Source organism: Pan troglodytes, chromosome 13 (assembly GCF_028858775.2).
Source record: "Pan troglodytes isolate AG18354 chromosome 13, NHGRI_mPanTro3-v2.0_pri, whole genome shotgun sequence".
NCBI lineage: Eukaryota > Metazoa > Chordata > Mammalia > Primates > Hominidae > Pan > Pan troglodytes.
The window spans coordinates 143,697,210-143,711,600 of NC_072411.2; the positions used below are offsets into that span (position 1 = coordinate 143,697,210).

Genomic DNA, 14,391 nt, shown 5'->3' on the forward strand with positions numbered 1-14,391 from the left:
GGAACTCTTTTGGTTGATGAAGAAGAAAGAAAGGAATTGCTTAAGAGCTTGCTTTGAGAGATCTTACTGCTGAACTAAGCTACTCTTCTGTTTTGCTTTTTCCCAGATGCTAAGTAAAAGACAGTAAAAAAGAAAATAATTATATGTTTTGTGCCCAACTCCTAAAACAAGCCAGTTAGTAGCAGGTTGCTTCTTTGGCTTCTGGTGTTTGGCATACACTGTCTGCAAGTGTGTTGGGAAGATGGGGTTGTGTAGTGAAGCGGGGCCTCCTTCACCTTGGGGTGTGTCCTTCTTGATGTGCCCTTGCCCAGGTGGAAGACTTTAATAGACATAAAGCACTAATGGGCGAGTGTTCTACATCATCTGCTTCTATGCTCAGATGGCAATCCCCTCCACATTTCCACTGGTGTCTCTGTGAGGAAGCTCATCGCAGGTTCTGTATTCTCGGGCCCATCTTCCCCCACTTCTGAGAGCACTAGAAGGCACAGTTTTTTCTCCTGATGAATTTGGGAATACAGGTAGGCAGCTAGCAGAATAGATGCCAAGTGAACCTCCATTTAATGACTCTTCTTCCAGTTTTCAACCTCATCTGGTCGTGCAGAGCTTCTGCTACCACTACATTGCAGTAGTTAGGAGGACCACTGTGGATTTGGCTTTTTTTCTCCCCACTCTTGGGGAAGAACCCTTTTTCCCAAGCTCAAGATGTTAAAGCTGTACAGTCGTTTTCCAGAGAATACCATTGAATCGTTCAAGGGCCAGTCAGGAGACAGAAACTGTACCAGTAATTTGAACAGGGAAATTTAATAGAAATAATGATTAACCAGCAACAGAGGATTAACTACTAAGACGGGAGGGAGATGCTAAAGAATATAGGACCAGGAGATGTGGTGAGCAGCTGCCACCCCAGGGCTGAGGGAAGGAATATCCAAAGAAGCAGCAAACTTGAAAGAGGCCTTCTCTCGCAAGGCTGAGGTGCAGACCCATTGGATGGTGAAGTTCACTAAGGTGTCATAGGAACCGGCTGGCAGGGAGGAAACTGCCCACCAGTGGGACCGGAATGCCAGTGAAACTCATAGGATGGTGTGAGCCGCTGGCTCTCCTGCACACAGCTAGCAAGAAAGCCAAAAGCCCAGAAATGGGGAGAGAAGGCCCTTCTTCTTCTTGTATCTCCCCAGAGCCCTCTACTGGCAAAGCCAGCTTGTGTAAAAGGAATGTCTACAGGGTGCTACTCCAGTGTCACAAAGCAGGGTAAAGAAGGGTGGGTTTGGAATGGAAAGGCAATAAATAAGTAATTGAGTCACCAGTATTAACAGGTTCAAATTGGGGGATTTCATGTTGTACTGTTTCCTTGAGTAGTTTAAGAGAAACGATTGTAGAAGAGCTAGGGTATGAATGAATCCATTGATACATAAGCTCAGCTTTTGCCCACATCTCATGGTAGAGATGATTTATCTGCCAGTTGGTCTCTTTAGTCTAGAAAGATGAAGTGCCTGGGGATTCATTTGTCCCTCTATGATACAGAACCCTTCCCTTAGAAGCAGAAGTAGCAGTCTGGATGTGTTGGCTCATACTTCTAATCGCAGCACTTTGGGAGGCTGAGGCGGATGGATTACCTGAGTTTAGGAGTTTGAGGCCAGCCCAGCCAACATAGTGAAGCCCTATCTCTGCTAAAAATCCAAAACCTATTATCTGGGTGTGGTGATGTATGCCTGTAATCCCAACTACTTAGGAGGCTGAGGCAGGAGAATCACTTGAACCCGGGAGGCAGAAGTTGCAGTGAGCCGAGATGGCACCACTACACTCCAGCCTGGGCAATAGAGCGAGACTCCATCTCAAAAAAGAAAAAAAAAGCAGAAGTAGCAGTTAACATCTTTATGCTGAGATTTAACGCTACTCCTGATGGTTCTTTTTTTTCTGTCTCTTTTTTGAGATGGAATCTCACTCCATTGCCCAGGCTGGAGTGCAGTGGGGGCATCTCGGCTCATTGCAACCTCTGCCTCCTGGGTTCAAGCAATTCTCCTGTCTCAGCCTTCTGAGTAGCTGGGACTACAGGCACCTGCCACCACACCCGGCTAATTTTTGTATTTTTAGTAGAGACAGGGTTTCACCTTGTTGGTAAGGCTGGTCGCAAACTCCTGAGCTCAGGTGATCCACCCGCCTCGGTCTCCCAAAGTGCTGGGATGAAAGACGTGAGCCACTGCACCCGGCCTCCTTATGGTTCTTAGTGCAATTTGCAGTAGAAGTTTGGTGTACAGTATTTTAGGAATATGTGAGAACCCAAGATTTGAAAATGTGCCAAAATGAGAGTGAAATGCCTATCAAAAATGTTGGTGACCTTTCAAAGAATGTAGCTACAGTTTCCTTTTGAGCGCTCAAGATTATTTTCATTGTACAGTATAATATTATAAAAGGAAATTTGGGATTGATCTAATTAGGCAATAAAAATCTTAAGTAATGAAACTTACAGTACAGATATGAATTATATAATAGGAGGGGCCATCTAGATAGATAGAGGAGTTATAATTTGGCAAATGAACTGTAAATGAGCACATGAAACAAGTTAAAGGACAAAAGCTGTTTCAAGAAGAATTTTCCCACAGAGCTTAAGACAAAGAATAAAGAAGTACTTTGTTAGCCAGGCCTTTGTCGCCCATTTTCATCTAGACACAATCTTTAATAGTTTTGTAAATGTAAATTTTTAACAATATTGTTTATACCTAAGCCTGGAAAAGGACCTTAACACCATGACCAACTAGAAAACTGGAAACACTGAACAAAAAGTTTTGCTTTTTAACTTGTATTTTTTATACTATGTTCTTAATACTGTTTCTCCTCCAGCCTAGTATTGAAACAGTTCTGATTTGAGTCAATGTTGAGTTCAGCAGGAAGCACAGTGTGATGGCGGGGTTTTCTTCCATTCTGAGCATCTGGATGATGCCAGTGCTCTAACTGGCTGTGAGGCCCTTCCAACCTAGTGCAGGGAGAATCTTGTTTCATCTGATCATTTGGTACTTTGGGAACATGCGGTGATTATTGTAGTCCACCTGATAGTGAATTTCTGTATTTTTAGGACCAGAAGGTATGTTTTAAGTCGAGAAGATTTGAAAGGATAAAAGTGGACATGTGGGCCAGGTGCTTTGGCTCACGCCTGTAATCCCAGCACTTTGGGAGGCTGAGGCAGGCTGATCACGAGGTCAGGAGATTGAGACCATCCTGGCTAACACGGTGAAACCCCATCTCTACTAAAAATACAAAAAAATAGCTGGGCGTGATGGCGGGCACCTGTAGTCCCAGCTACTCAGGAGGCTGAGGCAGGAGAATGGCATGAATCCAGGAGGCGGAGCTTGTAGTGAGCCGAGATCGCGCCACTGCACTCCAGCCTGGGTGACAGTGCGAGACTCCATCTCAAAAAAAAAAAAAAGACATGTGACTGATACAAGTGACACTGAAAATAGAACTGATTATGACACTTTATGACCTACTGTCCAGGTCGTAAGGCATCTATACAAATTATGGAGAGTGAACCTGTGGAAAATTACTTTGGCAAGAATTCTTGAAAAAAGTTCGGTTTCTTTAAAGTACATTATGGAAAATATTTTGATTTTTAAAATATGTTTTACATGTTGGCAGGAAAAAGAAATTATTGGATGCTGTGTTGAGTAACGTGCACCCATCATGGAATCAAAGGGCTCTCCCTCTCATCTGTGGTCTTACTTTTTGTAGACCTTATTAAGAAGCTGTTTTGCACGCTTGAGGACCTGTCCCGAATGAACCCTACTCCCTACTCAGGAGGGGCATGAGCCCTCGCTGTGTGTGATGTTTTCTGGTGATGCTCACACTGTTCTGTGTGGGCGGACAGCGAGCAGCAGTATTGGACTTGGAGAGGCCGTGTGCCAGGCATGGTGCTCAGCAGCTTTCCTATGCTACCTTATTACACTCCCATAAAACCCATTCAGGGTAAGAGTTGTGTTGTTCTTCAATTGAAAAAGCCGAGCCTAAGCATACCCACCAAGTGGAAACCAGGATTCCTACTCCAAAGCCTCTGCCCTTAGGACGGTGTGAGGAAACCTGTTCCTTGGGATCAACTCAGGAGCCACAAAGAGCCTGGAGAATATCTGCTCCTCTTCTACTTAGAGCAGAGGATGCCTGACCCTTGGCTCAATGGCTGTTGGTACTGTTTTAGAGATGATTATACAATATACCAAAAAGTTCAAAGAGCTAAAAATATATCTCTATACCTTATTTTATATTTATCATTTTGACCATCAATTCTTCCTTACATTTAGCTATTCAAATTAAATCTGTTTTTTCTATTTTGGTCTTCTTTAGGTTTGAAAAATAGCAGGTCAGCCTCTTCCCAGATTTCTTGACATCCTTGGAAACCATGCATTTATGCCATTGCAGAGCAGCTCAAGAATGGCCCAGATCCCTGTGGTCACCTGACCGGTTTGCAGAGCCTTTCTTTGTGGCCTGCATTGTACCTCACACACTGCCTGCTACTTCTGGTCATGTTGAATTGCCCACCTTTTAATAACTTATGTCAGGTTGGACTTCAGTATTTATGGTCATAACAGAAATGTTTCTTCCAGTTATGAAGTGGTTTGTTTTTTCATTAATAGACATCTGAGTGCCTACTATGTGGGGGGAAAAAAGGGCTCTCCTGACAGTTGTTTTTTGTTGTTGTTGTTTGTTTGTTTGTTTTCCAGTAATTTGAGTTGAAGTATCAGGAACTACCTGGGATTCTGTCCTCAGGGATAATTCTTTCTGTTGAAAGTCTCCAAGAGTGTGGTGATCTAATTATTGATCAAAGTTCATAATATGGTTTCTGCCCTCCTGAAACATATGGCCTACAAATTATCTATTTTTATGTTTAGTACTTTAAAAATGATATATTAAAAAATTAAACTAGAGTGATGATACAACTATCTGATCTTTGACAAACCTGAGAAAAACAAGCAATGGGGAAAGGATTCCCTGTTTAATAAATGGTGCTGGGAAAACTGGCTAGCCATATGTAGAAAGCTGAAACTGTATCCCTTCGTTACACCTTATACAAAAATTAATTCAAGATGGATTAAAGACTTAAACGTTAGACCTAAAACCATAAAAACCCTAGAAGAAAACCTAGGCATTACCATTCAGGACATAGGCATGGGCAATGACTTCATGTCTAAAACACCAAAAGCAATGGCAACAAAAGCCAAAATTGACAAATGGGATCTAATTAAACTAAAGAGCTTCTGCACAGCAAAAGAAACTACCATCAGAGTGAACAGGCAACCTACAAAATGGGAGAAAATTTTCACAACCTACTCATCTGACAAAGGGCTAATATCCAGAATCTACAATGAACTCAAACAAACTTACAAGAAAAAACAAACAACCCCATCAAAAAGTGGGTGAAGGACATGAACAGACACTTCTCAAAAGAAGACATTTATGCAGCCAACAGACACATGAAAAAATGCTCATCATCACTGGCCATCAGAGAAATGCAAATCAAAACCACAATGAGATACCATCTCACACCAGTTAGAATGGCAATCATTAAAAAGTCAGGAAACAACAGGTGCTGGAGAGGATGTGGAGAAACAGGAACACTTTTACACTGTTGGTGGGACTGTAAACTAGTTCAACCATTGTGGAAGTCAGTGTGGTGATTCCTCAGGGATCTAGAACTAGAAATACCATTTGATCCAGCCATCCCATTACTGGGTATATACCCAAAGGACTATAAATCATGCTGCTATAAAGACACATGCACATGTGTGTTTGTTGCGGCACTATTCACAATAGCAAAGACTTGGAACTAACCCAAATGTCCAACAATGATAGACTGGATTAAGAAAATGTGGCACATATACACCATGGAATACTATGCAGCCATAAAAAATGATGAGTTCATGTCCTTTGTAGGGACATGGTTGAAATTGGAAATCATCATTCTCAGTAAACTATCGCAAGGACAAAAAACCAAACACCGCATGTTCTCACTCATAGATGGGAATTGAACAATGAGAACACGTGGACACAGGAAGGGGAACATCACACTCTGGGGACTGTTGTGCGGTGAGGGGAGGGAGGAGGGATAGCATTAGGAGATATACCTAGTGCTAAATGACGAGTTGATGGGTGCTGCACACCAGCATGGCACATGTATACATATGTAACTAACCTGCACATTGTGCACATGTACCCTAAAACTTAAAGTATAATAATAATAAAAATAAATAAATAAACTAGATTGATGTGTGTTTTGGTGTAGTCCCCTTAGAAAATTTGTTCTCATGAAGTATAAAGTTTTGTTCTCTGAATAACTTAATTTGCATACGGTGATCTATGTTAAGTGATCAAACTTCATAGTGTAGGCACTGTACCAAACTCGTCTTTTTTTGGGTAATTTCTGTGATATGTATTCTGTTCTGTGTGACCATTTTAAAAGAGACCTTGGTAAGCTGAACTGTGTCCAGAAGAGACTGATCAGGTGAGGATTTAGGGAGGTAGAGGTTGGAGAGACATTTAGACGAAAGGCTAGGAATTATTTGCAAGCAGAACTGTCCAGCGGTAGAATCAGCTGCTTCATTGAGTTGTAGGTTCTAGGTGTATCAAGCAGAGGCGAAGTTCACAGCTCAGAGACTTTTGTAGAGAGGATTATTATAAAATGTGAAAGATCAATTTTCATGAACTCCAAAGGTTTTTTAAACCTTTTTTCCTTTTTTTTTTTTTTTTTTTTTTTTTGAGATAGTCTCGCTCTGTCGCCCAGGCTGGAGTGCAGTGGCATGATCTTGGCTCACTGCAACCTCCGCCTCCCAGGTTCACACCATTCTCCTACCTCAGCCTCCCAAGTAGCTGGGACTACAGGCGCCTGCCACCACGCCCGGCTAATTTTTTTTGCATTTTTAGTAGAGATGGGGTTTCACCATGTTAGCCAGGATGGTCTCGATCTCCTGACCTCGTGATCTGCCCACCTCGGCCTCCCAAAGTGCTGGGATTACAGGCGTGAGCCACCATGCCTGGCCCTTTTTTCCTTTTAATTACATTCTTATTGAAATATAACTTACATAAGAAAGTGCATGTGTCTTATGTGTGCAGCTTGATAATTTTTCATATGTATACACTTATGTATCCCCACCCAGAGAATGGAGTAGAACAGGCTCCCTGTGCCTGTCTCAGTTATGACCCCCAAAAGTAGCCACTGTTTTGATCTTTAGCATTATAAATTAGTTTTGCCAGATCTTCAGGTTCATTTAAGTATGAATATATTTATCAGGTACATGAATACAATATGTACTATGTGAAAATTATCAGTGTTGTTGGTATAGCTGTGGTTTGCTTGTTTGTTCGTTGCTGGGTAGTATTCCATTGTAAAAACAAATCACTGTTTATCCATTCTGCTGTTTAATTGACATTTTGGTAGTTTCCAGTTTTGAGCTCCTATGAGTAAAGCTTCTGTGAACATTCTTTTTTTTTTTTTTTTGAGACAGAGTCTTGCTTTGTCTCCCAGGCTGGAGTGCAGTGGCGCAATCTTGGCTCACTGCAACCTCTGCCTCCCAGGTTCAGGCAACTCTCCTGCCTTAGCCTCCCAAGTAGCTGGGATTACAGGCGTGTGCCACCACGCCCGGCTAATTTTTGTATTTTTAATAGAGATGGGGTTTCACCATGTTGATCAGGCTGGTCTTGAACTCCTGACCTCAGGTGATCTGCCTGCCTCGGCTTCCCAAAGTGCTAGGATTACAGGCGTGAGCCACCGCACCCAACCAGACATTCTTGAATTTGTCTTTAGGTCTCTATAAACAGATATTTCTGTTGGGTTTATACCCCGGACTGGAATTGCTAGGTTATAGGGTATACTTCTGTATACCTTTAGTAGATACTGTCAGTTTTCCAAAGAGATAATACAAATTTACAGTGTTTGAGACTCCAGATGTTCTACTTTTCTTGCCCACATTAGGATTATCCATTTTTATATTCTCAGCTATTCTAGTGAGGGTCTAGTGGTATCTTATTGTGGTTTTAGTGTGCATTTCCTTGATGTAATATTGTCCAACTTTTCTTGTTGTTTATTGGACATTTGAATATCCTCTTTTGTGAAGTGCCTATTTAAGTCTTTCAGCCCATTTGTCATTAATTGGGTTGTCTGGTTTTTCCTTATGATTTGTAAATCTTTATATATGTTGACTACAAGACCTTTGTTGGGTTTGTTTGTTTGTTTTTGAGACGGAGTCTAGCTCTCTCGCACAGGCTGGAGTGCAGTGGCATGATCCCAGCTTACTGCAACCTCCACTCCCAGGTTCAAGCAATTCTCCTGTCTCAGCCTCCCAAGTAGCTGGAACTACAGGCACACGCCGCCACACCCGGCTAATTTTTGTATTTTTAGTAGAGAGTAGTGAAAGTTTTGTATTTTTAGTCAGGCTGGTCTCAAACTCCTGACCTCACATGATCCATCTGCCTCGGCCTCCCAAAGTGCTGGGATTACAGGCATGAGCCACCACACCCAGCCTCTTTGTTGGGTTTTTGTATTGCAACTATCTTCTATTTTGTGGCTTGCCTTTTTCCTATCTTAACAGTGTCTTTTGATATACAGAAGGTTGTAATATTCAGGTAGTCGACATCAGTCTTTTGGGGGTGGGGGAGCTAGTGTTTTTTGTGTCCTGTTTGAGAAATATTTGCCTACCCCAAGCTTTATTGTTGTGCCTTTCCGTGATTCATATTGAATTAATTTTGTGCATGGTGTGAGGTTGGAGTCATTGCTTATTTTCACCTGTATGGATATGCAGTTTCCCTGGCACCATTCATGAAAAGATCATCCTCCCTGTACTGAAGGTTAAACACACATACATATGTTTGTTTGTGTGTATATATACAAATACCCATATAACTGTGAATTTTTGTGCCCGTATTTACAAACCCTGTCCTGGGTGTTGGACATTGCTGGTTAACAGGTGCCTTGTGAATGTGCTTGCACCTGCGTGGTTAGTGTCTATCGCCTTCATTAGTGTAGTCGGGCAGGGCTCCTGGAGCACACTCTGGCCACACTACCCTAGGCAGTGCAGGGGCTCAGGTAGGACGGGGAACCCTGACCTCCCCATTGACTCACAGGGGCAGCCAGGTAGTTGAAAAAGAGGGGAGAGCTAAGAGAATTTCATATTCTCTGTGCCACCTGAAGTGCACACTCAACCTCCCACAACAGCCGTCAGAATCAGGAGCAGTGGTGGACAGTCCGGGAATCTGGCCGTGTGTGGTGCCTCTCCTGTGAGCCAGAGCTGGAGCTACTAGGATGGAGAAGGTGCAGTCCTTGCCCTTTAAACTTGCCATCTGGTAGGAGGAACACACCCAAACAAACGGGTCACAGTCAGCAGCAATGCCAAAGGGCAGTTCTAGAGTCGAGTACCAACTGGTGTGGTAATTAGGTAGAATTGACTGGATGAAGAGAGACCACAAATGAGCTGACTTTTTATCAGATTCTCAAAGCATTCACTGGAGACTGATAGAAGGGAAGTGAGAGAGAATTCTTCTCTAAGGGAATAGCCTGGGCGTGTCATTATCCCTGCACTCAGGTGAAGCCAGGTAGTGTGAGGCTGTATCAGGGTGAGGGACTTGGTTGTATGTAGCCTCCCCACCCCAAGTCCTGACTCAGGGAGAGTCATGAGGAGGACTGTCCTGGTGATCCTGGATGGAGGTGTGGACAGACAGTATGGCTTTGAAAGAACTTCATAGGGTTGTTTGGGCCCACAGTGAGTTAGTGCAGCATACTCCACAGTTCATAATTTCTGACTAGTTAACAGTCTCAGAAACCCTGGTCTGGCTGCATTCTCCCCATCCTGATGGACCCACATGTGGAGCGTTGGCATGCCTCCTCCCAGATGCCCACAGGCATCAGAGTAAGTTCTTACTGGAGAAGGCCCTAAGAGATTATGTCAGAGCAAGTTCAACACAGATTTGCCCTTTTGTTCTTTAGAAATTGTATGTACAATGTCAGGTCACTTCGTAGCTCACCTTTCCATTTTAAAGAGGCGTTCCTTGTACTTTCATTCCGTATGCTGCTTTGTTACAATGGATTTGCAAGGTTTTATTTCTTACACAGTGAGAATCTGGTGACTAAACCTCAAGGGCCATAATGTCCTTTGGAACAATGAGATTTGCCTCCCCCAGTTTGCACATATTGTTTATTAATTGTGAAGATGATATATGCCTATTGGTTAAAAATTGAGATGTTATAGAAGTGAAGAAGTAAGAATGCTCTTGCCCCCACCTCCACCTCTGCTTAGTTCTTTAATGATGGTTACTTTTAAAGATTTAGTGAACAGCCTTCCAAACTTATTTTTATTACATATAAATGTATCCATGGGGCATATGTGTTTTTAATAAAATGGAATCGTTATATACATTGTATAGAAATGGAGGCCTTTTTTTCTTTTTCCTTTTAATTTTTATCTTTTGTAGAGACAGGGTCTCTCTTTGTTGTGCCGTCTGATCTTGAACTCCAGGCCTCAAGCAATCCTCCTCCCTCAGGTTGCTGAGTTCACAGGCGTGAGCCACCATGCCCAGAGTCCCTTTTATTTTTTTCTTAATTAAACTATGTGTTGTAGACTTTTTTCAATGATAACACAATAGAGAGTTCTGTGTTCTTTTTAAGGGTTGCATAGTTGTCCATTATGGATATGTCATTATTTATTTTACCAATTCTTTTTTTTTTTTTTTTGAGACGGAGTTTCGCTCTTGTCGCCCAGGCTGGAGTGCAGTGGCGCAATCTTGGCTCACGGCTTACTGCAACGTCCGCCTCCCGGGTTCAAGCTATTCTCCTGCCTCAGCCTCCTGAGTATCTGGGATTACAGGCGTGCACCACCATACCCGGCTAATTTTTGTATTTTTAGTAGAGACAAGGTTTTGCCATGTTGGCTAGGCTGGTCTCGAACTCCTGAGCTCAGATGATCCACCCACCTCAGCCTCCCAAAGTGCTGGGATTACAGGCATGAACCACCGCGCCCGGCCTATTTTACCAATTCTTTACTGAATTTGTCCTTAACATGTTTAGGTCTGTACAGTTGTATGAAAGTATCTGTAGGAAAAAGTTCTAGAAGTAGAATTGCTGGGCAAAGGTAAATGCACACTTTAAATTTTAAAAGGTGTTTTCAAATTATCCCCCCACAGGTCATATGAACTTACATTCTTCCCAGCACTCTGTGAAAGTGGCTGTTTCTCACAGACACACCAATATTGGCATCATCATTCTAACCCTCTTTGATGGGTGAAAAATATCTTACTGTTTTATTATTAAAGAAATTTAGTATCTTTTTAAATGCATAGTAGCCATTTGTACATCTTCATCTAATAAGAGCAAAATAAAACATTGTAACTTTTTCCATTGTGATTCTAGATAACTTTGTTAAATGTGTTTCTGTTCAGATGTTTTTCACTTTTATTTAAGTCAAGTCTGTCCATCTTTCCTTTTTGCTATGCTTAGGAAGACTTTACCTTTCCCAAGATTATAGAGATTCTTCTCTGTTTGATTCTGGTCTTTAGGTCCACTGGAATTTATTTTTGTGAGTAATGTACAATAAAACTCTATTTCCATTTTTCTTCTTCTGTTTTTTGAAACAGGGTCTTACTCTGTCACCCAAGGTGGAATGCAGTGGCACAATCTCAACTCACTGCAACCTCTGCCTCCTGGGCTCAGGTGATCCTCCCACCTCAGCCTCCTGAGTTAGCTGGGACTACAGGTGCACGCCCCTACACCCAGCTAATTTATATATATATATATATATATATATTTTTTTTTTTTTTTTTTTTTGTAGAGACAGTGTTTTGCCATGTTGCCCAGGCTTATCCTGAACTCCTGTACTCAAGAAATTCTCCTGCCTCAGCCCCACAAAGTGCTGGGATTACAGGCGTGAGCCACCATGCTCAGCCCATTCTTTTCCTTAATGGGAGAGTCGGTTGCCCCACCTCCTTTATGAACAGTTCTTCTCATTGATGTGAAATGCTACCAAATAATATTTTTTTCTCTTTGTAATTTCCGATTGACCAAATAATTATTTACTGGGATCTTATATAAATAAAGACTCTAAGACTTTAGCTTTTTAGTAAATATTAAAATTACATTTTTTTGAGACAAAGTCTCACTCTGTCACCCAGGCTGGAGTGCAGTGGCACGATCATGGCTCACTGCAGCCTCCTTCTCGCAAGTTCAAGCAGTCCTCACACCTCAGCCACCTGAGTAGCTGGGAATACAGGTGGGCACCGCTGCGCTCGGCTAATTTTTTAAGTTGGGTAGAGGTGAGGTGTCACTGTATTGCCTAGGTTGGTCTCAAACTCCTGGGCTCAAGCAATCCACCCACCTCAGCCTCAAATTGCTGGTATTATAGGCGTGAGCCACCGCACCTGGTGTAAATATCGAAATCAAAACTAGAAATGGTTTCTATAGCCTAAAGTTACAAAGAAATAGGACTGAAAACACACTAAATGTAAAATGGAAGGAATTTTTTAGCTTTATTTATTTTGTTGCCAGTTTCTGAGCACAAATGCTTCAGACTTTTTTTTTTATATATAGTTTATAAATCTTAGTTATCCACTGGAAGACAAAGTGATTTTATGTGTGGGAAAGTAGTTTTATGCACAGTTTTCATAAACCCTTGCTGTTTAGTCTTTCAATCCTTGTTATTTTTCCCACCTCTCTCTGCACAGCCTAAATGCGATGGCCAGGTATTACTGACACAAGTGTGGAAGCGTTTAAACCTGGTAGAATGTGACTACTTCGGGTTGGAGTTTCAAAATACTCAGTCCTACTGGGTAAGTGCTTATGACGTGCCCAGGCGTGGAGCCTTTGGGCCTGCTGTGATGACAGCCGCAAGATCTTTCATCATTGCCACATCATCAGCATTAAATGTTTTTGCTATTAAAATATATTCTTGTTAGCTGTAGAGAATATGTCTGCCTTTAATCCAAGCCTGAATTCACACTCTCCCTAAATGTGTTCTGTTCGTTAGCACATGTGCTGAGGAAACTCTCTTAAAAGGTATAAAAGCAACCTCTAATACATCCTGTATGAAAATCATTTCGAAAGTGGGCTTGTAGCAAACTTAACCAGTTATGCCTCATTTTACTTAATAGATGCAACCTTAAAAAGTGTGGAGTTTTAATATTTATAGATAGAACTGTTTTAAAGAACCATACATCAACCCTTTAGTTCAAAAAGCATGTCAGCGTTATTAAGTTCTGTCCAGCCTTTCAGATACCCTTGGCAGTGCGACCAGATTTATCCAAGTCTCCTGTTCTGGTGACATGACGTACCTCTTTTTTGCAGAAGCCCGCTCATCAGTTTGTTCACAAATGCAGTAGTACCAAATATTTGTTTGGTGTTAACAAATTCCCACAAATAATTATTAGGACCCATTCTGCGCATAGCAGCAACTGAATAGAGGTATCCAGTATCATACAGCAATTTTAACGTCTTCCCATGCTTCCCAAAGCAGGCATTGCTGTCCTTCTTGTACAGTTTGTTTTATCAGGATTCAACCTTTAAGAGGGGGGGTAGAGTCAAAATTTTCCTGACATAAAAATTTATCTTATTATAACCATTTTTGTTTTTATAGCATACTTGTTAAATAGAGACATTATTTAATAGATTGGATTTCTTCTGTTAACTCTTCTTTAGATTTGGCTTGAACCTATGAAACCCATCATTAGGCAAATACGAAGTAAGTCCTTGGTTTAACTCTTTAAAATCTGTTTGTTTAAGATGTGTTGTCCTGGAATGTTTAAAAGGCACGTTCAACTGTTCATTATCACCACCGTGTATGGTTAGCAAGAAGTAATCACCAATAGCGGACAAACTTGGAAGTCATTTTGCTCTTTAGTTTTAGTAATTTTAACTCAGAAGATTCTAGGTGACTTGCTTCACGTTTGGAAATAAGAACATATGCTGTTTGATATCATCTTAATTTTTGGCCAATATGCAAAAGTAACTGCAGTTTCTCCCTTGATTATGAAAAGACATTGAGATTCTTCTTTTAAATAGCTTTTAATAAAATAGTTGATACTGTTTTACAGTTATAAACATAATTGTAATTGTGAATATAATAATAACAATTATATTATTATTTTTGAGACAGGGTCTCGCTATTTGTTGCCCAGGCTGGAGTGTAGTGGTGTGAACACAGTTCTCTGCAGCCTCAACCTCCTGGGTTCAAGCTATCTTCCCACCTCAGTCTCAAGATAATTATTTTCGTTCATCTACTTATTAAATTTTTTAAACTAAGGCATATAGTAGCACTTCTCAGTTCTTCTGTAATTGTGTCAGATGAAGTCTATAGTTGTCTGAGTCACCCATAATTTTTTGTATTACTATTATAAATTGAAGAAAAACGTGTAGAAATAACTTCATTATATCAG

The 14,391-nt window shown here is 41.4% G+C and overlaps 1 protein-coding gene across 9 annotated transcripts in view; it reads left to right on the forward strand.

Moving 5' to 3' along the window:
- The window catches only part of FARP2 (FERM, ARH/RhoGEF and pleckstrin domain protein 2), a 136,324-nt gene that overhangs the window by 36,138 nt on the left and 85,795 nt on the right, over positions 1-14,391 (forward strand). For all 9 annotated transcript variants that reach the window (XR_010150259.1, XR_001716566.4, XR_008546878.2 and 6 more), the window contains 2 exons: positions 12,685-12,789; positions 13,655-13,697. Coding sequence is in view for 4 of the 9 variants with exons in the window: in XM_016950925.4 (XP_016806414.1) it covers positions 12,685-12,789; positions 13,655-13,697 (148 nt within the window). In the remaining 5 variants the exon portion in view is untranslated. The remainder of the gene's footprint in view (positions 1-12,684; positions 12,790-13,654; positions 13,698-14,391) is intronic.